The 27,009-nt window shown below is 39.6% G+C and overlaps 1 protein-coding gene across 3 annotated transcripts in view; it reads left to right on the top strand.

Moving 5' to 3' along the window:
- Positions 1-27,009, top strand: part of Ih (hyperpolarization activated cyclic nucleotide gated potassium channel Ih) — a 998,432-nt gene that overhangs the window by 49,017 nt on the left and 922,406 nt on the right. For all 3 annotated transcript variants that reach the window (XM_090389226.1, XM_090389196.1, XM_090389207.1), the window contains exon 2: positions 15,070-15,352. In XM_090389226.1, coding sequence (XP_090245352.1) covers positions 15,264-15,352 — 89 coding nt within the window. In that variant the 5' untranslated portion in view covers positions 15,070-15,263. The remainder of the gene's footprint in view (positions 1-15,069; positions 15,353-27,009) is intronic.

The raw sequence follows: 27,009 nt of genomic DNA, 5'->3' as shown, positions 1-27,009 counted from the left end.
TCACCTTTTCAACTGTAAATGGAGAGTCTAATATTGACGTAACTGTGACATCTCTTCGTATGTGCGATTCTATTTTGAATTGGGAAGTCAATTCTGGTTTAGTAAATAGTGATCACCGTGCAATTTCATTTGATCTCTGTTTCAAAGTAAGGGAAAAGAGCTTCGCTACGAGTGATCTGTCTAGATTTTCTATGGACCGTGTTAACTGGAACAATTTTAAAAATTATTTGACTACAGTTTTCGATACTGATAATTGTGAGATACCTGGAGAGAGTTTAAATGATATGACAGCTTATGAATATGTAAACTATGTACAGTATCATATTTTCCAGGCTTGTGTGCACTCCACTAGGAGAAAAAGGACTAAAAAGTTGGCTGTGCCGTGGTGGACTCCGGCTCTGTCTTCTCTGAGGTTTCAGGTATGCCAGGCTAGGAAAATATACCAAAGAAATAGACATCTCTCTAGTGTTGATGTGGAATCATTTAAAAATGCCTATAAAGAGCGAAGAAAGGCCTTTCATAAGGCTATTGCTGAGAGCAAGAGAACTTGTTGGCAAAATTTGGTTAATGAAGTTGGTAACAGAGATCCCTGGGGTCTCGTGTATAAAATTTCTCGTAATAAGTTGCTTTGTGGAGAAATATACAACACTGTATTGAACAATAATGATGAGACATCGGATTAGTTTTCTACTGTGGAAACGATTGTTAGAAGACTATTTCCTCAGGATCTTCCTGAAGATGATTCACCTGAACAAACGGAGATACGCCGGATGAACTCTGAGTTTACAGGAGCAGGTGACGCTGAAGCTGAACTCTTCAGTTTGGTGGAGTTGGGTGCAGCAGTAGCTAAATTGAACGTTAAGAAATGTCCAGGTTTGGACTTAATTGAAAATCAAGTAATCATTAAGTTTTATGATTACTTTCCTCAAATTATGTTAAATTTGTTTAATAAATGTTTCACTGAAGGTACTTTTCCAAGACCGTGGAAGATGGCACTGCTAAAGATATTGCATAAGCCTGGTAAGCCCAGGACTGATCCGAGAGCATACAGACCAATTTCTCTCTTGGCGAACATGGGTAAGGTTTATGAAAGGTTACTTGCTCCCAGAATTTCTGCGATGTTAGAGGATAAGCATCTGTGTTCTGATGATCAGCATGGATTTAAGAAGGGGCACTCTACAGAGGACGCCATAACATCTCTTTTAAAGTACATTAAGGATTCTTCTGAGAAATATGTTCTTATGGTCTTTATAGACTTCGAAGGAGCATTTGATGCGGTATGGTGGGAAAGTGCCCTTCGATCTCTAGTGCTTGCAGAGTGTAATAGTTACATATTTAACACTATAAGGTCATACTTTCAGGACAGATTTATTACTGTGCGTGCACGTCATCTGTCATATAGTGCCAGTGTCTCGAGAGGCTGTCCTCAAGGTTCGGTTTTGGGACCTCTCTTTTGGAATGCAGTTTTAGATCAGTGGCTTGTTAAGGAGAGTACAGAGTTTGCTAAGATAGCTTATGCTGATGACCTTGTGATTGGAGTTTCTGGGCGCTCCAGACTTATATTGGAAAGAAAAATACAGTCAGTTTTAGATGATTTAATGGAGTGGGCCAATTTGAACAAATTGAAGATCTCTGCAAGTAAGACCTGTTTTATGGTTTTTAAGAAACAATTTGATTACGGCAGACCTCCAAGAGTTCTTTTAGGTGGAGTTCAAATTCCTTATGTTGCTAAAACTAAGTATTTGGGATTAATCATAGATGACAAACTTTCCTTTTTCCCACGTTTCACACCTAAATGTAAAAGTAAGACACTTTACAGGCTCCATTGCTAGGATTTCTCGTAAGGAGTGGGGATTGAATAAGAGGGTGTTGTCATTGTATTATAAGACTATTTTTCTCCAGATAGTGGCATATGCGGCTGTTGTTTGGTTTTCTGTGGTAACTAAAACTAGGATTCGATCGAAACTTTTATCGCTTCAGCGCTCTATGTTATTAACTTTATTGAAAGTACCTAGAACAGCGTCTACAAACGCCCTACAGGTAATTGCTGGTACCATGCCATTGGATTTATTTATTGTCTACAGAGGGTTTTTGTACAAATTGGAAAAGGGTACATCAGTAACGTTTTTGGATATTACAATTGATTTGGAAAATAATATTAAAGAAGAAAAACAACGAATATGGAACAAATTAATGGATTTATGGCAGACCAGATGGGAAAGTGGTGATGTTGGAGCTGTGACGAGGAAATATATATTCCCCAGGTGAACTATGCATTGGCAAAAACCGTGGCATCTTGGTTTACGCCTTCTATGTACACTTCTTATTTGTTAACAGGACACGGCTCACTTAGGGCCAAATTATATGAGAGAGGGTTGGAGACAGATCCTTTCTGTACATGTGGCGAGCAGGAGTCTTGGATGCATGTAATTTTTTTATGTCGGGAGTATGAAGACCAAAGGCGGATTTTGATGGCGCATATTCCTGACTTATCATTTGATACAGTGCATTTGCTTATTGCAAATCGTGACTGTTTTAATTTATTTCAGGAGTTTTCAGCTGCTGTTTTTGCAAGAAGAACTGTTCTCAGAGCCTTTCTTCAGAGGCAAACCTAGTGTCTTTATTGTCTTCATGGAGTTTCACTATTTGTTTCTACATCTGGCTGGCGGCTGGGGTGCTGGACCTGATTCATGGTGTTGGGTCAGGTGCTCTGGTTGGTTGTCTTTTGTGCTGCGATCATGAATACTCCATTCTGGATTCTGCCGTGCTGGATCAGATTCATTGCGTCGGGTCTGGTGGTCTAAAGGTTCTATTATCCATGGCGTACAGTTGGAGATTGCTGGATAGTATCGTTATTGGTTTTGGAGGTTCCAGTGCATGTGAAACAGCAGCTGAGGAAATATTCAGTTGAACTGTGATTTTTGAAGTTTATAGTTGTGCCATCCAGACAATTGAATATTATTGTGTTTTATTATACGTGTTTTTTTTTTTTTTTTTTCCTGCTGGCTCCCTGGTATGGGCAACCCGGGGAGCGGGATTGCTGGCACTCACTGGTATTGCACTACCTCCAGTGGGTGCGGGATTTCAAGTGCGAATTGCACTACAGTAAAATCAGACTCAGGTAATTTAACATACTTTTTAAGGACTGCTTTGTAAAGACTATATATTCCCAAGTTCTCAAGGTAGATTTGGGCTTATGCCTGGGAGCTACCCTGAATAAGAACACACTTGCACACACACACGAGTGTTTAATGTTTGTCAGAGCATATAATTATATGTAAATATATCTTGTATATACTTTTATGTACATAATGTTGAGACTATATTGTGTGTAATTAATAAATGAATGAATGAAAAAAAAAATGTGGAATCCTCCAAGAGCAAGCATTCCAAATATTTGGAGATGATATTTGGCCTGAGATGAGTTTGGCTGTGAAGACCAGCCTCTTTTCAACGATCAGGAACTTCAACCTCGGGATGTCGAGTGCTTGTGCCATCATGGTAGTTGTGGTAGCGGGAGGTAGCCGAAGCTTGTTATTCGCCCATTTCAGTAGCCAGTATTCAGCAGTGTACACCCGCTTAAGGTTTGTATGTGCAGCAGAGGCCCATATTTCTGCACCGTAGAGAATGGCAGGGTAGACGGTGGAGGTGATGAACCTTTTAACACTGGCAGGATGTCGGACGTGTAGCAGCTGCTGCTTTGAGATCCACCGTAGACGAGAAAATCTGGTACTGAGTTTGTCGATCTGGTTGACAAAGGACATCTTTTGGTCGAACAGAACGCCAAGGTCTGTGTGCGAGGGTACGTTTGGTATTCGTACCCCTGCGAGTGAAACGTTGAGTACTGTCGGCATGGATTTAAGGGAGAATATAACCTGAGCAGACTTCAGAGGGTTGATTTTTAGATTGAAGTTTGCCAGGTACAATTCTAGATCCTTAAGTTGGGAATTGATCCTGTTGCTGAGCTGGGCGGGGTTGTCGCCAGGGTTAATTGGAGACATGCTGCCATGTCTCTTCAGAACCACAAAAACATCTATTATCTCTAACTAAACCTAATTGATACAACGTAACATTTAAGGACCCGTGCTCTGTTATAATAAATGAGGTAAACATAGCCGGAAAAAAAACAGCGACCTCGATTTTCGGTTATAGTAAATCTGACATGTGGTATACAGTTTTTAGTTATCCTCCCAGTATCACTGCTATCCCAACGAGTTTGCCATATGTCATACACTTCATTTAGAATTCGTGTTTTTACAACTTATCATTTTGTAACTGAATACTAAACCGCATAAGGTGAACCTCTTTACCCTTGTTTAAATGATACCTCAGCCCAAAAAAAAAAAAAAAAAAGATTATTCAGATTATTATATCAGGATTACCCGTAATTTAATACATAAACCCATATGTAAATTGCGCGTTTTTCTAGACGAAAAAATCCCAGTTTCTAGGGAAAAAAATCTTGCTATCTACGCCCGAGACCAACTAACTCAGCCACGGAGTGAAAAAACCCACTGAAGTTCCTCGCGTCATCGACAGGATTCGAACGCGGGGCCTTTACCACTGTGCTACACGCGCAGAAATACCTCAGTGCATTGTCATTGTATGTAATTGCCTATGGTGGCACCTAGACAAGTGTCCATCTCCACCATATATTCTATATTAAATGAAATCTAAAAAAAAAAAAAAGGTAACTTTGCCACCAGGAGGGGAAACGCCCACAGGGAATGTTTGCCATCACCTGGGCTCTAATGAGCCTGGGGATGGAGAACCAGGAGGCAAACATTACTACTTTACTAACTGAGCACCAACTCCACTCCCAAGGATGGAGTGCAATACCATTGGGAGCCACCACCACGCATTGGCTGGCCACAGGAGAGAGAAAAAATAATAAATAAAAAATATATATTTAAATAAAATAAAAATAATTTAAAAAAATAGAAAAATAAATTCCCTCATTCCTCTCCCGCATCAGCTAACTCTGATGCCAAAAAAAAAAAAAAAAAAAAACCACTAATTCCCGACCCCACAAACCTTAGACATAATCTCGCATCAGTAAATTCTCTGATGCCAGCAAAAAAAAAAGTGTGGGGGGGGGGGTTAAAATAATAAATAAATGCACAGGAGCAACTGATACAAAATTAAACTAATCAGAATTTACCAAAATAGCTAATTGCCTCCTTTTCCGAAAAACTATTTTTGCAAAGTCTTGTAATAACTGAAAATATTCAGGATTAGATAACAGTACCTGTTCATTCCCTCTATGTATATCATGCACGTGGGTGCTGAGAATTATTCTTAACTGCTCATAAATTGGACAATCGAACGGCACATGATCCCAAGATTCTAACGCTTGAAAAACACAATGTGGATCAAACTCTAATCCTAGCTCAATAATTTACTTTTCAAAGACCAGTTATTAAATAGGAAGTTTCCATATTCATGTAAAAACACTTGTTTTTCTTATGATCAACATTAAAGGTCGCATTAAGTATAAACATTCTAGTCACAACTCCTGTCTAACTAATATTCCACCTATCTTGCCACACACCAACTAATTTAAGCATTGTGTTCTTATCAGATATCTTCCGATCACTCTCAATATCATTAGTAATGTTCAAAAAAGTTACTTGTCTACCCTTCCTCGTATAATAGCTAAATGCCCTATAAACAATATAAATATCCAAAGGAAGAGCCCCTGCAATAACCTGCAGAGCATTGGTGGAAACAGTTTTACATGCTCTCAGTATCTCACAATGGGCCTATGATCACTACTAGAGAAGTCAGTAATTACATCCCAGTAATTTATTCTCCTACTTAACTGATAACTAGCTAAGGTAATATTTATATGAGAGCAACCATGCACATTGTCAAAAGTGTGTGGTTTCTCCGGTAAATTGAATACATTCAAATTATGAGTTAGTATGAATTCCTCAGTGCATGTAGACACGTATTACCTTGTGTAGGACGGCACCTGAAATTCAGTCCATCTCCACCTTGGTACACTGTGATGGATACAGAACTCTGTAAAGGCCAGAAGTGTGTGTAGTGTTATGTTTGAGAAGTGTGTGTGTGTTGTTTAGTTGTTTCTGGCCTCTTTGTCACCAGGCAGGCGATCACCTGGAAAGCCTACCCAATGTCCGAGTACACCACGGGGAGGTGGGACACAACTGCGGACCTCGACTAGCTCGTGGGTCTACTATTCCCTGTGTGTGCTGTATTGCACAAATCCCGCACCCACCGGAGGAAGTGCTATACCGGTGGGTGCAATTCGATCTAAGAGAGAAGGCTTCGATCGTATAGCACTAAGTGTAAGTGTGTTTAGGGTCAAGCGGCACCAGGGGTTTCCCCCATCTCCGCGTAGTTTACATTGTGGTGTGTTACAGTACGCTGTAAATGCCAGAGATTTAAAAGTGTGTGGGTCTTGGATCGTTTAGTGTCGTGTACCGTTGTTCTTCTGGTCGTTTAGCCGCTAAACCCCAATTGGGGCCCAACGTTGCTCCACTTACGCCCCGTGGAGGAAGACCAGGAACCCAGTAGCTTATATGCACTCTGGCAGGTCCTGCCACCTAATTTCCTGAGATTTCGGTGGCTAGGACCTAAAAAAAAACAAAAAAAAAACGGGGGCACTTAAGTTTAAAAAAGCCAGAAGGGGTTAATGTGGTTCAGTTTTCAGTTTAGAAATCGTTAATTTTGATTAGTTTTGTGGGGTTTACGCTGCCGTATTAGTCAGAGTAGGGGGAAGAGACTGAAGACTGGGGGGAAAGACAGAAGTATGGGGTCGATAGGGAAGGCAACCCCAGATGGTCAGTAAGGCATGCCCATGCCTCACCAGGCGAAATATGTGGAGTGGCAGGAGAGGGAGGAAACAGGAAGACCATTTCCTCCTCCCCCCCTGCCAGGGATAGGGGAAAAAAAAAAGGTACCAGGCAAGGGAGCTGGTAGAGATCGCCATTTGGCTACATGGCAGTGAGGCTGCATCAGTCGTAGTGTAGTCATAAGTCCGGTAGTAGAGTCACTCGTGGGATAGTGTCCCGTCCAAGTTGAATGTCTTTGTTTTGGTTCTCTATCTTCATCCAGTATATTTGTCAGTCTCATTTAGGTCTCATATTTGTTGGTACATAGGCAGGGTTTCTTGGTAGACAGATAGTAGCTTCCACATAATTTTCATTCTGGGGTGTGTCCTAAAGGATTTTTTTTTTTTTTTTTTTTTTTATTTTTTATCTGGCTGGTCGCCTTTCACTCCTGGTGTATTGTATATAGGGTTCTCCTTCTTGAGAAGAGTTCTTGAGCGAAGTTGGTCAGGGCTCTGTATTCCTCCTCTGAATCCAATAGGTGAAAACTCTTGCCCTCTGGGGAGGTATCTTACACTCGTGATTAGAATGCACCTGAGATCCTCGTATTGCGGACAGTCGTACATGAGGTGTTCCCAGGTTTCGATCTCTCCACATGTACAGCATGGGTCCTCTACAAGAGCGAAGTACATTAGCTTTGCGTTAAAGGGGCCGTGTCCAGTTAGCAAGTATGTTGTTTGCAACCCCGGAAAGAACCAAGTAGGCGATTTTGGATAGATTTTTTCAAGTTGCGGTAAGAACTTGTGGGTGATTGCTCCTTTGGTTGTTTCTGTCCACCTGTCCTGCCACACCTGCAGCAGGTGAGACTGAAGCCGGATCTTTTCTGCCTTATGGTTGTTTGTTGGGTCTATTGTAAATTCCAAGAAAGTGGTGGTTATTCCCTTAGATAAGTAGTAGAGGAGTCCTGTTCTTGCGATTTCAAGATCAAGTGGAAGTACTGCTGCTGATCGTATAGCACTGAGGAATCCGATGTTTGAGGTGAGTAGCTGACAATATCACTTCTGTGCTTCCAGGACAACCGAATTAACCAGGTGTCAACTGCCGCCGTAGCCCAGTGGTCGGACAGATGGTAGACTGGTTGAGATGATCACGGTTCTAGCTCGTGTGACTGCCAAATACAATGATGATCTTGTATCCTCTCCGTGTTATTGTCCCCTCTAATCCTGTATGGCTGTCCCTCCCGGAGTATAAACAGGAAATTTATTTTGTGGTTGCCATAGCCGCGTATTCGAACTCTGGGATATAGTAGTATACGCTTTTGAGTTGACTGTGGTTCTAATGTGGCTTAAAATAGTGCTGTACTTGCATTCTCTGTATAAAGCTGTTCTTCATACTTCGGAACAGCAGTATAAAGCTGTTCCGGAGTATAAAGAAAAGTTTATTTTAATAACCTCATCTGATCCTATGGCTAAGTCAGATATGTATTAAACTCCAAATGAACCTGGCTATGTCTGTATAATTACGTGTATTCTTCGGTCTGTTTGCTGGACGAAAAATCAGAGTTTTTGGATGGAAAAACCATGCAACCCTCGCTTGAAACTAACTAACACATCTATGTTGTGAAAAGCCGATATAAATTCCTCGTGTCACTAACGGGATTTGAACCCTAGCCTTTTCCACCCGCTGTGGCAGGACTGTAATTATACTCGTAAATATTTTGCTATCCGCAAGAGCCCTTTTGATCCAGTGCTGCTTTTTTTATTTAAATAAAATGATAAAATACATGGAATTAGACTTAATACGACAATATTAAGTCTAATATCTTTCTTCCTTATAAATTAATTTTCTGTTTATACTGCAGGACGACCACATGGTCAGAGGAGTTCACAAGATAGAGAGAATACAACAAAAAGCTGCATATTTAGCGGTCACGGGCTTGAATCCAGGTCACTCTAAGATTAAATTTCAAGGTTCAATTAAATATAAGTACCCTATATTTAATTGAACTTTTTCTCTAATGGATTTGTGTGGATTTAAAAAAAAATAAGTGAAGTCCCGGTTGGGATACATTAACAAGACAACTGCATTCACTGAGTAAGCAATTGTCTTGTTAATGATGCACCAAACGACTTCGTGGGTAGCACAGTACTAGAATTGCCGTCCTCACCACACCGCGTAGAACAGACCTGGGTTCGATGAAAGGAGGAATTTTTATGAGCCTCTTTCACAACGTGGCTGAGCTAGTCGGTCTCAGGCGAGGGTAGCATAGTTTTTTTCTCTCTCGGAAACTCTGATTTTTCATTCAGAAAACCGACCACAGAACACACGCAATTTACAGACAGCCTATACGGAGTAATATGGCCTTAGTCGTTGATGCTCCTAAAATTCAACAGCAACAACAACAAGTGGCGGCCCCGGGTGCCAAGCGTATTTCGAGGCCAAGCGATATTCTGGTGATATATAGAGCGCTCTTCTAAAGTGATTGAAGTTATTTCCTTTTAAGTTCCTACGTTTCTACCAAAAGCCTTTCTTTTATAACTAGTTCTATACTTGAAAACCACAAGTTAGAACACAGAAAGGAAACACACCTTTCTTTTTCCTATATTTCTTGTTCTATTAACCAACTAACACTTCAACCGCTTGGCCTCCGAGCGGCACTGCTCCTGCCTCCCCGTGGCGGGGCCGGTAATCTGGGGGAAAAGTTATCCCCCAGGGCTAAAAGGAGCAACGATGGATAAAAATGAATATCCACCTCTAGAGCCTTCGAACTCAAGGCTAGACAAACCTAATGATGAAGACGTGAACCAAGCAAAAAGGCTCCGAAGAGAAGTTCAGTGCAATGAAATGCCAAACTTTCTGGTCATACACTCTCTCTCCAACCAACCTGTAGGCAAATTATCACCATTCGTCATCCAAAGATTTCTGGAATCGATTGCTGGAACACCAAAAATGGTTAAACGACTGCAATCTGGAGACCTATTAATTGAAACAGCCAACTCCAAACATTCCGAGTGGCTGCTCAAAACAACTACATTCGGTGGCCTGCCAGTATCTATTACTCCACACAACACCTTAAATTCCTCGAAAGGCGTTATAACCGAATGGGACCTACTTACAATATCAGAAGAGGAATTAGTTAAAGAACTGAGTAATCAAAAAGTAACCAACGCCAAACGCATAATGACCAAAAAAGATGGAAATCTCGTCCCAACTAGGTCAATCATTTTAACCTTCAGTACCCCAGATTTGCCATCCTCAGTAAAAGCTGGCTATTTAAACTGCCGAATTCGGGCTTATATTCCTAACCCGATTCGTTGTTTTAAATGCCAAAAATATGGACATTCCCAACAAGCATGCAGAGGAGAAGCTATTTGTCCTATTTGTGGTTCCAAGGAACATACACAAGCAGACTGTTCAGCATCAAGTCCCATTTGCCCTAACTGCAAAGAAAGTCACCCAGCATTTTCAAAATCCTGTGAAATGTGGAAAACAGGGAAGAAAATTCAAAAGTATAAAATTGAACACAAAGTCACATACCCTGAGGCACGCAGACAGGTTATGTTGACCATGCCCAGTCGTTCATATGCGTCTCACACTCGAAGCTTTATTTCAACAGCAGTACAAACAGATGTATCAATACCCCCTAGCACATCTATGGCTAATTGGGTTAAAAATACACTATCTAATTCAGGAAAAGACACACATCAAACTAAAACCAGTGAATCGACCAACACTCCAATCAGCATCCCAACTGATACTCGGACAGTCTCGCATGATAAAGAAAAATTAAAAACTACCAAAGACAACAAGAAACCTGAATCATCCACCAATAGTATGGAAGTAGATGTACACTCAGATCTTGAGGAACCCATACTAGAACTTCATGCAAATGACACTATGGATACTGGGCGCCCCAGCTTCCCAAAAAAAGACCGGAAAAAGTGCTCAAACAAAAAACAGTCTGATGAATCATCCTCAACTAAACCTAAATGAACCACAGTATCTTACAATGGAATTGCAGAGGTTTTCGTTGCAACACCGACGATATTCAATACTTAATTAACCGATATTCTCCAGCTGCCTTCTGTCTACAGGAAACTTACCTGACCTCACAAATTTCTCCTTCGATAAAGAACTATTGCCTTTATCGAAGAGATCGAAATACCGCTAATGCTGCCCATGGTGGGGTAGCAATCCTAGTAAACTCGAAGATCCCAACTAGACATATCCCAATCCAAACTGAAATAGAAGCTGTTGCTGTTCGCATAACTCTCCATAGTGCAATAACACTTATCTCAATCTACCTACCACCAAACCGTTCTTACTCTTTAAGAGATCTTGAAGACCTGTTTATACAGATACCTCCACCTCTCTGTATATTAGGGGACTTTAACGGGCACCACCCATTATGGGGTTCTCCCAAATTGGATAGACGTGGCCGACTAATTGAAAGCTTTTTAGAGGCACTAAATTTCAGTATACTCAATACTGGTGCACCGACACACGTACAGCTCCCAGCAGGACACACATCAGCAATAGACCTCACAATTTGTTCACCAGTACTAGTCCCAACCATAGAGTGGAATGTAATAAATGATCCCATGGGCAGTGACCACTTTCCAATAGTATGCAACTTTCTGATAGCAAAGACTCCTTCAATTCAACCGTGCAGAAAGTGGAAATTTGTCCGAGCAGACTGGGCAAAATTTCAATCGTCAATTGACCTTGATGAGGAAAAAATCCGCCTCCAACATATTGATGATGCCACAGATTACATCACGTCGCATCTTCTAAATGTGGCTAAAAATACAATACCACTATCAAATCCCCCGGGCCGAAAGCATCATAATTACTGGTGGAATGACAAATGCACCACAGCAAAGAGAGCAAAAAATAAAGCTTGGAATTTGTTTCGGCAATGTCCGAGCACAGTCAATCTTATTAACTATAAGAAGTTAAGGGCAAAAGCACGCTTCATACAAAAGCAAGCAAAGAAAGAATCCTGGATCCGTTTTGCCTCTAGTTTTCACAGAAATACTGATTCCAAAATAATATGGAAAAAAATTAGACAGCTGTCTGGTAAGTTTCCTACCATACCTTCTCCAATCCTCTCTTGGAATGGGAAAGATCTCTCTAATCCAGTAGATATAGCTAATGCTTTGGGAAATACTTTTGCCGAAATTTCAGCAGCAACAGCCTATCCTACCTCATTCCAAAGAATTAAAAACACTGAAGAAAAGCATGCTATTCATTTTCAAACTGCCCGTCTTCTCCCATATAACAAACCTCTGCAATATTCTGAACTTTTACATGTCATTAAAACTGCCCGCAATGGTGCTGCCGGGCCAGATGGGATTTATTATGTCATGCTACAACATCTTGATGACAAAGCTTTGCGCTGCCTCCTGGTCCTTTACAATCGCATATTTTTAGAAAATGTTTTTCCAGCTTCTTGGCATCACTGTACAGTTTTGGCATTCCTGAAACCTGGAAAAGATCCATCCAACCCGAATAGCTATAGACCCATATCTCTCTCAAGCTGCCTCAGCAAAATTCTTGAGAAAATTATCCACAGAAGACTCGTCTGGATCATAGAGTCGGAACAGCTAATGAGCCATAGTCAATATGGCTTTCGTCAAAACAGGTCATGCCTAGACCTTATGGTCAAGGCTGAATTTGCCATCCGTAATGCTTTTGTCAAACATGAACATCTAGTAATGGTTTCAATAGACATAGAGAAGGCTTTTGATACCACTTGGCGGTATGGTATACTTAGTGATCTTTACCTTCTAGGACTACGAGGCAACCTTCCTATATTTATTGAGAACTTCTTACATACTAGATCATTTCAAGTTCGATACCAACATGCCCTTTCCACAACTTTCATCCAGGAGGAAGGTGTTCCACAGGGATCAGTACTGAGTGCCACTCTTTTTGCTCTGAGAATAGATTCTATCACTAAGCAGCTTCCAAATACAGTTGAGACTTACCTTTATGCAGATGACCTTTCCATCTCCTGTCATTCTCAAAATATGAGGTCTGTTGAAAGACAGCTTCAGATATCACTTAATAAAATTCAACAATGGGCAAGCCTCAACGGCTATCGGCTCTCGCAGCAAAAAACAGTTGCCATCCACTTCTGTAGACAACGCAAACTCCATCCAGATCCTGAACTTCAAATTTCTAACATCGTTGTCCCAGTCACCAGCAACATCAGGTTTCTTGGATTAATCCTTGACAACAAGTTAAATTTCCTAGACCATATTAAAAATGTACGGACGTCATGTCTAAAAAAGTTAAACATACTCAGAGCTTTATCTGCCCAAACATGGGGTGCAGATCGTACCTCGCTTCTTCGTTTATACAGGGCATTAATCAGATCCCGTCTCGATTATGGTGCTCCTGTCTATGATTCTGCCAGAAAGAGTGTATTACGCTGGCTTGATCCAATTCAGCACAGTGCTTTGAGAATTGCAATTGGTGCATTCAGAACGTCGCCAGCACATAGTCTCTACATTGATGCTCATGAGCCCCCACTAGCTTTACGCAGGAAAACACTGTTACTCAAATATGCTGTAAAGATACAAAGTTGTGCCTCTCATCCCGTTCAGTCATACCTTTTCAACCCACCATTTGAAATCTTATACAGAAACAAACCTAGCATAGTAAAGCCAGCTGGTCTTCGCCTTCTTGAATTGGAGCAAGTTTGGAATATTTCCGTCCATTCCGTACAACAAGTAGCCACATGTACTCAGCCACCATGGACTCCTCCTCCTCTTCCAACCTGTGACTCTTACCTCTGTCAATGGAGAAAGAATACTTTGCAAGCATCAAATGTCAAACAAATTCATGCAGTTCACACTCAAAGATATACTGACTTCTCCCCAATCTATACAGATGGCTCTAAATCTAATTCAAATGTTGGAGCAGCTGCAGTGTTTCCGAATACAACTGTATCAGTTTCCCTTCCATCAGAATTTAGTATATTTTCTGCTGAATTATATGCAATCAAATTAGCTTTAGAAAATCTCTGTTCAGACAGTTCCTTCAAATCAGTTATTTACACTGATTCCCTCAGCTCAATCATGTCGTTATGTAATTCCTCAGATGAAGTCCACCCTATTCTTAATGAAATCAGAAGCTTATTACTGCAAATTAAAGAACGCAACCAACTGGTCACTTTTTGCTGGATTCCATCCCATTCTGGTATTTTAGGCAATGAACTGGCCGATAAAGCTGCAAAAAATCCAACTACTTTTGATTTAACCAATATCCCTGTTCCAGCATCAGATTATGCACTAACTGTTCATGCTGCTTGCATATCACAATGGACAGCACTCTGGCACTCTCAGACTAATAATAAACTCTTTCAGTTTAAACATGATCCAAAAATCTGGCACTCCAGTATCCGTACATCGAGACAAGAAGAAGTAGTCCTTTCAAGGGCAAGAACAGGACATACCCATCTGACCCACCTTCATTTACTCACAGGAGATGATCCACCACAATGTACACATTGTTCTAATAATTTGACAGTAAAACATATTCTTATTGGCTGCCCCTATTATAAACAAGCCAGAACTTCATCCTTGATCTCACTGGTTAATCTCCATAAACCAATAACTCTTGAAAATCTCATTGGTGATAAGGCAAATATTTCTGAATTTTTTGACTTTCTCAGGCAAACTGGGCTTTTCAATTATTTCTGATTTCAGATTTTCTTTTGATTTAGGGAAAACTCATGTTTTAATATAATAAGTGAATAGGCACATTATAGCCTTAGCAGCTTATGTGCCATTAAGCCTCCAGAACAACAACAACAACAACAAGTGGCATAAGATGATCAACAGGTGTAATGCGATCTGTTGCGGAATTTCGAAAATTAAGAGATATTCGCGATGGAAGTGAAATTTACTTTGCAAGTAGCAGGTCATGGCTGTTCAACTTTCTACTTTAACCCGTTCTACATATTTCCGTCTAAATTAAGTTTCATAATGTTACTACTAACATCACGAATTATTTATTTTACGAGCTTATTTAAATTTTCTAAATCAAAGAACCGATTAAAAACTTGGAAATAATGCTAAGGACATCAGACCGAAAACTGTTGGCTATTCATTATTATAATATTGAACGGTAGTTTCCAATTCATTTTTGCGAATAGTACACTTAGTCCTAGTCAGTGATTATCCAATAAATTAAATAATAGAAACATTCTAATTTGCTTTAAGTATTTCAATGAAATTTATTTAAACGATGTATTTTTTTTTGACAGGAAAAAGGAATATTCCATTTCTGTGCATAATACTGTGCCAAATTAGTTTCTCTAACTGGAAGAGAGGACAGTCCAGGGGGTTTATATCGTTGAATCAGGGGTCGAGATAAAAGTACTTTTAGCTTATAGTCCAATGGCCATAAGATGTTGTGCGAACTGTGAATAACTTTACGTAGGCCAGCCTGGCACTAAAGATGCACTCAAGTCTCAAAGGATCTAAGAAGAAAGGACATCCCATAATCCCTCTCGAACCTATCGGCCATCATAGAAACGTCTGCGCAAGGCAAGAGGCTTTGAAATAGTTTAAAAGAAATTCTGTTTGAGAAAGTTCTTTAATATTTGTTAGATTTACTCGATACAACTATGATATGATATATCTATATTAAGAAAATATTCTGTGAGCAGCTGGATTTCCAAATGACTTCGTTGATTACAAGTAGTTATTATAAAGTAGCTTTTTATGAGAAATATAATTGAGGCAGTTTGGAAGTTACGCAGCGCTATTTCTTAACGGTTTGAACTCTTAACCTTTCTCACTGCTTCATTAACACTTGATAACAACAGCTTTGAGCCTCTTTCCATTGCTACATAACGAACATTTTAATGCCCTTAAACTCTTATGACTTCCATTCCATTCATACAATAATAAAAATGAGTTCGTATAAATAATCGCTTTAATTATTTTAGATAAGTTTAATCTTCGTTTTATAAAATTCAAGTTTAATTTCGCCAAATCAGCAGCAGAGAGAGGTTCTCCTTACTAATAATCGTATTTTATACTAAGAAAAACAAATAAAACAGACTGCAACAACTACTGTGCTAGTTAAAATTGTACAACTTCATCTGATAATTAACATAGTGTAAAAAAAAATGGAGGTCCTAAAGTCAAGTCTCGAAACTTTATTAGGCAGTTGGACAGACAATTTGAATAGTCGAGACCGGTTAATTTTGGGTCTCGACTACTCAAGTTGTCTGTCCAACTGATAATTAACTTGAAGTCCTGATTCCTGGAACTGGCACTGAAAGTGTCAGTTGCAGGATTCCTTGCGAGATATTCATTAGTTCCATATCATATTGATACAGTATATATCCAGATAAGTTAATAAATTGCTTTTGGGGACCTGCTGTATTCAGAGTCCGATTATTTCACTTCAAGTAACCTTATTTAAATTAGAAGCCCATTACGTATTTGTACAACTAGCCAAGTGCAATGCATCCTAATATTTTATCTAATCCAGCCACGCTGTACTTAATTTGTAATTGGTTCCTGATCAAACTAACTCGGCGATTAATTAATGGAAATAAGAGAGGTGATGTATTTGCGTTGTAAATATAAGTATTTAAAAGCATCTCCATATCTTGTTCTTAGTTCGATGCATTTAATTCATAATCCTAATTTTTTATCCACAGTCTGTGAATATAAAGAAGTGTGCTGTTTGAAACTCATTGTTTATGTCTAAATACAGTTTCTATTCATACACTATTAGGCAGTATATAAGAACAATATTTGAGGAGGGTAAGAGCAATGCTTGCGAGTTAGATAGTATCGTGCTTCATCGTTTCAGTACTCCAGTCGCCATAATGCTTCCACCAGCCATTATCGAAATCCGATCTCCCGAAATATAGTAGGGTGCATCTAATTGCATGCTTTCTTGTTGTTAATGGATACTATTTCTAACCTCTTCGTTGAATGATCTTTTTCTGTTGCCGTTTTGAAGTGTCAACTTAATCCAAAAAATAACTAGTTCCAAAGACTCTCCTTTCCTTTAAACAAAACTTTAAAATATTTATATTTTCTGAACTTCGCATGTTCCTTTATCACAGTGCCAATGGTGGTCTTTGCAGAATGTTTTTAATTTAATTTCATCATTTTTTTTTTATCCTCACTTGTGTTCTTAGAATTTTCAGAAATGAAAATTATAATTTTCTCGCATCTAGGAATATCAATTTTGCGTGTGGTGTGTGAGCGCAACACTCGAAGTGCCTTAACATTTTAATTAAAGTAATGAAAGCCCCTTTTCCTTTTTTGTTCTTTAAGATTTAAGACTACGTTCGTCAAATTATATTGTAAAAATAATTAAGCTGACTGCGCATTGTCAACACCTATTGCATAAATATATGATGCATATACGCATGAAGTTAATCGGAACACTAGTAATGAATAACGAAATTGAATACCTTCAAAATTTACTGCAGCTTCAAGAAGTTACGCGTGTGAGGCGCTGTTACTACCTCTAACTAAGCTGTAATAATCAAGCAACCTAACCGATACTAATGGATTACAAAAAAGAAATTAATAACGAAGAGCCAATATTCACCCAGGAGGTACAACAGAGTAGTCCTGCAAAGACAGGCACAACTGTGGCCGGGAAAATGAAGGATTCCACACCCATGCACAAAACTGAAATCCAAATACTGACGAGAACTCAAAGATGAATAATAACGCAAAAGAAAATTTGGGGGAGCTACAATGAAGATTTGATCAGGGATTCATTAGTGCTGTCGATTCCCAGTCAGTCGGATTTCTGTCATGACCTGCTAGAAAGAGAACCAACCATGAATTCTCAATATATCACCGAGAAAGACCAATGAAACGTTGGAAAAATACGTGTTTGAATATGGTAGACTGTCTAAAACCTGATATAACCCAAATAAGTTAAATTACAAGACGTAAATCGCACTATGGAGCAGAATCACTCGACTGGCCTTAAAGCAAATGTGCAACCGAACAATTACCAAAGGATACTAAAAAGCAAGACAGGGTTAAATCAAAAACTCAATTTTTGAAAAAAAAAAAACATACTAAATTCGGAAAAACGAAATTAAGACAGGGACAACCATATCGAAGAACGTGAAGTGGAGAGAAGGGGGGAGCGAATATAGAAAAAAAACAAAAACTTAAATATACTGTCCATCTGATTCTCATCAGTTAATGAGTTACATATGGGTGTGGAGTCCTTAGCTCGCTGTGGGCTACTGTTAGATAATTTATGCAATACATTATAGCTGTTGTATCCTTCTGCAGCAAATTAGCACGTGGTATAATTTTTTATCTTTAGTTTGGTAATTCATCAATTCAATTTGGTTATTCATCAATTAATCAAGCCAAGCCGCGTATAGTTGATGCTTTTAATGAACCACATTTTGCCCTAAGAAAACGAAGTACTGTATTATTATATACCTATAGCAGACAAGACATGAGGACAGGAACAATATTGATTACCTATATGAAGGTACTTTTCATGGGCCACATTCGTGTAGATAACATAACGTGGATTTTTCCAGTGCTGAAAACGTTAGCGCCCCGCATTAAAAATTCCCATTCCCCTTATTTTTCAAAATTTTCTTCCTTTATCCGTTTGTGAATGAAATAGTGTCATCACAAAATTGCTATTTGAAAGTAAGTACAATTCAAGAGTGGGCACAGGCTTTCGTGTGAACATCTGAACGTAAATCACCGAGTTCCCATTGATCCTGACTTGCGTTCTATAAATAACTTCAATCACATTTGCTTACAAAAGTGAACGTTATTTACATCTCTCCCAGAAAGCCATGTAGCAATGTGTGCTGAGCAGATACTGAGTGAAATACATTTTATATAAGCAAATTATAGCTATTTTGTCATTCTGAATCGACATTTCATATTTTGAGATCAACACCATGGACTACATCACTTCACAAAACCGACGTGAACTGGCATAAGCCATAATGCACGAGAGGTTATAAATCTTTCCTTATTTTATTATGAGTAATGTAAAATGTATCAGTGATGTTATATTTCAATTCCTGGAACTAGTAGAGCATAGAAAAATAATGGCTCACTGAAAACACCTATGGCTCACGAATAACAATCATCCCATCAAGGATAATCCACACTTCATCCAACCGAATGAAATTTTTTTACACCTGCAAATCTCATCTAGAATGTAACAGACAAAAGAACATTAAGTACCAGATAGTTTGTGTGACTATTAATACAATCTGACACTAAAATAGCAGCACCCAGAAGGAATGATTGAAAATGCATGCAGATCAGCAGATGGATGAGTTGCGCAGAGATATAAAAATGATTAAAACACTGGACCAATCCGGCCAAGGTTTCGGGAGATATGAAAACGAACGTAGAGACCGTGAAGTTCAAATCAACGCGTATATAACACAGTTAACAGGCTTCTGTCTGATAGGAACCGTCTTCAAAAGGAAGATATCAGCAACTTGGAGGGCGGATTATCGGTCTTCGAGAGGTTGGATGGTCGATTCGTCGTGTAGTGGAACGTGTGGGCCGTGATATTACCACAATACACAGATGTCGGCAAAAGTGGCTGCGGAAGGTATGACTACTTGTCGCTGGAATGGTGACGCGCACGGGCCACCTAGGATACAAAATGAACTCAAGTAGACTTCAGCGATTAATCCCGCTACTGCTTGAGACCGAATAGTCGGAAGTGCATGCAAATCAGCAGATGGATGAGTTGCGCTGATACACATGTGGCGTCCTCGCTGGTCGCACCGTTGGTAGAATTGACGTCCTCCCCACACTGTGTAGGAAAGGCTCCCGTCGATGACGTCAGAAATTTTAATGGCCTTTTTCATAACGCGGCTGAGTTAGTCGATCTCAAGAGAGAGAGAGATAGCAGCATGGTGTTTTCCCCTGGAAACTCGGGTTTTCCGTCCAGCAAACAGAAAATTGACCATAGAACACATGCAATTTACATACATAATACAATATACACTAAGTGATCACTGAATTATGACTACCTAGCTAATCCTTCGTAGGTCCTCCTTTTTCCCTCAGTACAGCAGCCATCTGACGTGGCATTGATTCAACAAGATGACGGTAGCTTTAGGGAGGTATGGCCAACCAAGCTGTGTGTAATGCGGTCAGCAATGCAGGTATGGAGGTGATTGGTGTATCCAGACGCCTTATATGCCTTTCCATAGTGTCCCACAAGTGCTCTATGGGATTGATATCAGAAGAGTTTGGAGGCCAATTGATATGCTGGAAGTCAGAACTGTGTTCCTTAAACCATTCCTGCACAACAAGTGTCCGATGGCTCGGGGCACTGTCATCTTGGAAGATACCATCGCCATTCGGGAAAAAGTGTAACATAGCAGGGTGTACACAGTCAGCAAGCAGTTGACGATAGCGGAGACCACTGATACTTTGTTCCACATACACCAGGGGTCCACGTTCCTGCCAGTGAAACATGCACCACACCATACAACCGCTTCCACCCGCCTGCACGTTTGATACCATGCATGATGGAACAAAGAGCCTTATGTTGTTGACGTCAAATCCGTACACGAGTATTCGCGGTGTGGAGTAAATAACGTGACTCATCCGACCAGTACACCTTCTTCCGGTATTCTAACGTCCAACGTGCATGCTCTCTGCATCAGGCGAGTTTTTTACGTCGAAGAACCTTGGTTAGGAGAGGATGCTGTAGAGGTCGTCTGCTGGTATAGCCCATGCGTGCGACGCATGGTCATGTCAGATACTGTTCCGGGTTGGCCCATGTTGTTTTGGGTAGTCAACTCTTCAACAGTGCTGCGCCTGTACGAGTCGTCGGACCCGGCGCTCACATCTAACATCAACCTTTCGCTGACCTTTGCAGTTTTCCCGTCGGGTCGTTTTTTGACCATTTTTACTCTCCAGTCCTGGTACACTTTAACAACGGCGGCTGTCGAACACCCCACCAGTTCAGTCGTTTGGGAAATCGAGGCACCAGCTCGTCGAGCTCTCACAATCTGTCCTTTATCAAAGTCCGATAAATTCTTCCTTTTGCCCATCACACTCGGAATTTTACTGCCTACTGAACCACTGGCACCTTATCTATGCTACGTAGGTCGATTAACTGTGCACTCTCGTACCCCACGTGGTCAACGGGTCACATTCAGTTTTCATAGGGGTGGTCATAGTTCAGTGATAACTCAGTGTATGTACGGCGCAATATGGTCTAAGTTGCTGATGCGCCGAAAAGCCCAACAACAATTACCTATGCCAATAACAATTACTGAACTTATAGAATGCATCTGTGGAGCAACCGGCTGCTTTGACACGAATATGCTGTGCCAAATAGAGGTGGAATTGAATAATAGGTGGGACATCTGCAATGTAAGTAAAGGTGCCCACACCGAACACCTCCAATTAAAACTTAAAGGTATACTCCACCACCTGGATGTGGTTTCAGGTTTGTTCATTGTCCCTTATTCACATAATAACGTTTCAGTTTTGTTAAGGTTTCTAGACACCTTGTGTTTTAAAATGTAACATTTGTACGAGATTTTTAATATTCACTACTCGTATTTTTAATATACGGAAACAGAAAAAGAAAGAAATTTTCCGATTTGACCAAAGTTGCTGATAATATTAAAAGGATTTTAGGAATAAATAATTAAATCTTAAAATGCTTACAGTTTTATTTCAGTATTCGGTCAAAGAGGTGTTGGGTGTCATCTTGCGGTATGTTCTTTCCAGGCCCGTTTCACCTGAGCTACTCAAGTGATCAAAAGTGCACATGTCAAATTTGAGGCCAGGCACCTTTCAGGCTTGTTCGATTGATGGCAGATCTCATAATCTGTCACGTTAAGGAAGGACATTCACGTTTTGAAGATCCAGTCTGGTGTGGACGGAATTATTCAGTTGGAATATCACATTATTCGTATTCATCAAAAGAGACGTAGTAAAACGATAGTTGTTATCATGACATACTCGGTTACTCCCTAAATCATTACAGGGACTTGGCAGTGTGTGTGTCTCTTTCTTATACAGTTTTTTCTCCCCCCCCTCCCCTAGGCGTCTTCTGACCCTCATGAAACGTGGCACTCGTAATATAGGCAGAAGTGGCTGACCTGTTTGCCAAGGACATCATTTGGATACTCTGGCCGTGCCGTATGTCAGTGCTTCTGGAAGGTCCTGGTTTCAAAGGTCCTTTTCCCTTTCCGTTGTGTCCAACATCTGAACATGAACCGTGCACGCCTCTCCTCCAACTCGTTCAGGAATATCGTGGAACGGCATTTTTGCCCTCTCGTAGACCGACTATCCGTCTTCTCTCGAAGTACGCTAGTTGGACAGGCGGGCCATTTGTCTTTTCGGTCTTATTCTTGGAACACAATACATTTTAAAAACTTTCGAAGAATTTTTATAATTTTTCGTGGAAGAAATAGTAATTTCAACTGTAGAATATTTTCACAAACAACGTTCTCTTTTAATGCTGAATTAAGTTCCCTGGACATTTAAACATTTTTTTCCTGTAATCACTTCTAACATTCTTATCAACTTTGGCAAAAATCTGATCACTCTTTAATGATATTCTCTTTTATGTTTCCTTTATTGTGCATTTACGGTCAGCTTTCTTTTTCAGATTTATACTTTTTGAATAACTGAACTTTTATTGACTTTTGCTCTGTCTGTGCTTTAAGAAACGTTATTATGAATATTACAGGTTTGTTGTACTTAGAGTTGGAGTGTTCTGTTACAGATTTTTGCTAAACATATACACTGGTATTCAAAGAAAGTGCATCACCCCTTAAAATTGTAATTGTCGTCCGAATAACGTAAATATATGGCAATATTTCTTACAGATTGCATCATATAAGATTGACACGCGTAGGTGATGACGTAATATTGCATCGGCTGTTACTTTCAGCTATATAAGCACGCTCTGCAAGGGTTGCAGTCATTTCTTGCTTGCGTCAGGATGGCGAGTTACGTGCAGTTGACACCACTAAGAAAGAGTGCTATTGTTGCTTTACATGAGGAAGGATGTTCTTCCCGTTATATTGCTTATAGTGTCTTATAATCAGTTAACGGTGAGCAGATTTCTTTCCAAACTCAAGAATACTGGTTCTGCTGATAGGAAAAAGGAACCGGATGCAAACGAGTCTCTATGCCAAAACAGGACCGCGTTTTGAAGCGCTTATGCCTTAAAAACTGTACAGCTTCTTTGTCTGAGCTGAGAAGAGAATGGAAAGAACATACAGGAGTGGTAGCAAGTGCAGTAACAGTCAGAAGACGCCTCTTCAAAAATAGACTTGTAGCCCGTCTTCCTAAGAAGAAGCCCCTCTTCACACAAAAAATGAAAAAGGCCCGATTAAAATTTGATGTAAGGAGCATGTCAAATGGACACCGGAGCAGTGGAAGTCAGTTATTTTCTCGGATGAGAAGAAATTCAACCTGCATGGCTCTGATGGGAGACAAACGAGACGTGGTGAAGAATACCATCCAGGCTGTATGGTGTCTATAGTGGAATTCCCTACCACCCAAATGATATGGGGGTGCATTTCGTATTACCTGCAGTTTATAAAAGTTCCCTAAATGCCAATGGATACCTGGCTATATTGGAAGGCAAATTGCTGACAACCATTACAGACCATTTCAACCTGCCAAGTAACTGCATCTTTCAGGACGACTCATCCCGGGCTCCTTGTCATCAGGCGAAAAGTGTAAGTAGGCATTTCTGTAGTTACTTTAGCTTCATTTCTGCATTGCAGGTTCGATAGTAATGTGTTTACATTTGTTACAGGCGAAAAAATTGGTTGGAAGAACGGTCCATTACAAAACAGTTCGGACCTGAATTCTATAGAGAACTGTTGGCATCGTGTGGAATCTGCAGTTGCCAAAAAGAAACCAAAGACCCTTCGTGAACTTCATAATTCGTGTTTGGAACTATCAGTTGATTATCTTCAGAAATTGATCTTGTCAATGCCTCGACGATGTGCTGCTGTCATCAGGGCCAGAGGTGGTTCAACTAAATATTAGTTTGCACCTTGTGAACTTTTCATTTTGTTTTCCATTTAAAATGATAAACTGAATTAAATTGATGATAACATTTCAGCTATAATTCGTGTTTACCAACACTGTTGTATAAACGTTGCAAATACTCATTTTGGAATATTTTGAGAGCATCTGTCAAATATTACTTATTTTTGCTTTAACTGTTAATAAATATCTTTTGTTTATATTTCTATTTGCGATGCTAATCATTAATGTAACATCTCGAAAAAGGGTTATAAAAGTGAAATTCCTAGGTGATGCACTTTCTTTGAACACCAATGTAAATAAAACACGAGTGAATGTCGGAATGCCATGCTTTGACACCGTGCTGAAGATACAGGAGAATTCTGAAGCATCCGAACTCTTAAGCAGCCGTTTAAACTTAAATTATGCGACTTCAGTGGTGCCAGGAACGTCGCGACTGAACAGTCAATGACCGGAAGAAAGATATGTTGGTCTTACAACTTCGTTTTCATTTCTCAATATAGTAGCGTTAGACACCGCGTTTAGTGAAAACAACGTGAAGAATGCTAGGTCAGAGAGTAACCGGATGGAGATGGCAGTGTTACCGTCGAGGAAGAATATTTTCAAGGGAGTCGTTGGAGCTCTTTTGACAAAAGTAGTAACATCTCGCTGTTGTGTGAAGAGCTAAATATTGTTACAGAACAAAAGCGTCAAGAAACACACAAACAATAGAAATATTCGACGATGCTCATGCTTCTTTCATTCTGAATATTTTGTCGGCGCTATTCATCAAGTCACTAGCTGCGGGTAGATATGTTTGCATGACGGAAAAATTTGCTGCCCTCTCAATGATCTTTGGCCCATGCCAGTAGAAAAGTGATTATGATCAACATCCTTCCTCTCTGTGGGAAGAAAGGCCTGGATTCGAATTCCTTGGAAAGGCTTGAGGAATTTTTATGGATGGGCTTTTTTATACCGTGTCCTAGTTTTTCGGTCTCGAAGTAGGGCAGCATAGATATTCCTTCTAAAAAGTGTTTTTTTTTTTTTTTTGTTTATGAAAACCAAGCAGTCCGTTAAAAGGATATATACAATTTATAGACCAATTCATTGCGGGTATATAAGCTTTGGCACCCTGAACTTCTAACACTGAATGGTTTTAACCGTTATCTCTAACGGTTAAAACCGTTTACGTGTTAGAAGAGATCCTAATATGGACAGCTGTGGAGAGTGCCCATCAGTGACCTCGGTGGGTAGCATAGTAGGTATAATCACTCTCCTCCCACACCGGATGGAAAAGGCTTGAATTCGAATCCCATCAATGACGCGAAGTTTTATGGTTCTTTTTCACAATGTGGTTGAGTTAATGGATCCCAGGCGAGGGTAGCACGATTTTTCTCCCCGAAACTTGGGTTTTCGTCAAGCAAACATCAAATCGACCACAAAACACAGGTAATTTACAGACATATTACTGTATATGCGTCGAAATATGACTTAAGTTGCTGATGCAACTAAAACCCTACAACGACCAATCAACCAACCAGCGCATCAAAAGTGATGTCTGAATAGACAGCAAGTTGTTTAAAAACTTTGAGCATCATTGCAGTGTAGTAGTTTATAAGATGAGGAGCGTCTGCGGCTTAAGCCATGTTTTCACTGTCTGTCGAATATTTCATTAGTTTAAGCTGTTTACTTTGAAGTTAGGCAGCAATTTGCCAGAAATGACAGGTCTGCGTTCAAAGGACAGTAACTAGTTTTTAAAGATTCCAGCTCATTCAGAATTTCCCGAAAAACTAGGAAATGGAAGATTCTTGATCACCTAGCATAAAGTCTTGATGTTTCCTCCCGACATGTGTTTTGCAGGGCAGGCTAAAATAATATATTCTGGGCCAGGTTTTAATATGAGGACATTTCTGAAGAGGAATGAAGGACGTAGTTAACTTCACGCTATGAGAAGTGTTTTTGTAAAGTGGGCGATTACGTGGCAAAGTAGTTGGATCCTTTAAGCTGTACATAGTGCTTTTTACGATAAAACAATTGGTTAGTAAAAGAGTGGAACTGATTTTTGATACACTCCAGTATAATAGAGATATACTGCGTGTAAATTAATAACACTAAAATTTCCAAACATCTTTGCTAGAAGATTATTGGTATTATTTAGAAACAAATTCGGTAAATTTAATTTGAAGAAAACTGTAGTTTGGCAAGATGTATTAACTAGCCTTTCTCAGGAACTGTGTATACGTACGTTAGGCAAACATATCAACAGTGATTTATATTTTATTAAATTCTTTTGATTTGTGGTCTTGTAACAGCAAGAGCGCTTTTAAAAAAACCCTTCAGAATTATCTGGGTGAATTAGTAATGACCACTAAGGATGTAACAGGAAATTAGGTGGAACTCAATATTCTTTCCGACAACCATAAAATAAAATGACTTCGTGAACGAGTTGTTAGATAATAATCAAAGCGATAAACACATTTAACATGTCTCCGATACGTTTTTTCCCTTCCCTTTCATTTCAGACAAGACTGAGAAATAGCAAGTAATTAAGTTCTGTAATTAAGTTAATTTTCCCAAAAAGTTCTGGTAAGAGAAGAAGAAAGTGGCTGTCTCTGTGCACTTCAATTGTCTGTGTCATCTTTTGAAATATAATAAGCAGTTTTCAATTAAATAATCACCCAAGCGAATCTTCCAGCATTTTATTTTGCTCTGTTTATTGTTTTCCGTAAAATGGGATCAACTTTAGTCGCGTGTCTGGGCCCTCATCCTTAATCATATTTAGCACTTGAGTAAACGTTAAAATGAAGCGATGGATGTAAAAAGTTAGTTAATTTTATTGTTACGGAACACGTATTTCTTCCAATTATCTTCAACTTACTTCAGCTAATGCCAATTAGAAAGGGATCACACGTTGCAATTTCTCAATTACTTACGAATTCCGACTTCTTTTCGATATCCGTGCACAATCAAATTAAGATTATACGAAAGCTTGTGGTGAAAGTTAAATGAGCTGAGAAATATGATTAACATCGCTGGATGGAAGATTTAGGGCTCCGGTTATTCACAATGCATTAGAAAAATCGTCCTGTAGGAGAAGAACACGTCCAAATGCATTAAATTCAGGTAGCTAAAAGGAGTATAAAACATTTCTTGTTAAAAATTGGGAAATGTTGAAGACCATTATAAAGTTCGAAATTCCT

Source organism: Mastigoproctus giganteus, chromosome 2 (assembly GCF_048544385.1).
Source record: "Mastigoproctus giganteus isolate SK-2022 chromosome 2, ASM4854438v1, whole genome shotgun sequence".
NCBI classification, from domain to species: Eukaryota; Metazoa; Arthropoda; class Arachnida; order Uropygi; family Thelyphonidae; genus Mastigoproctus; species Mastigoproctus giganteus.
The sequence above is the reverse complement of the archived record's forward strand: the minus strand, read 5'-3'. Positions and strand labels throughout refer to the sequence as shown.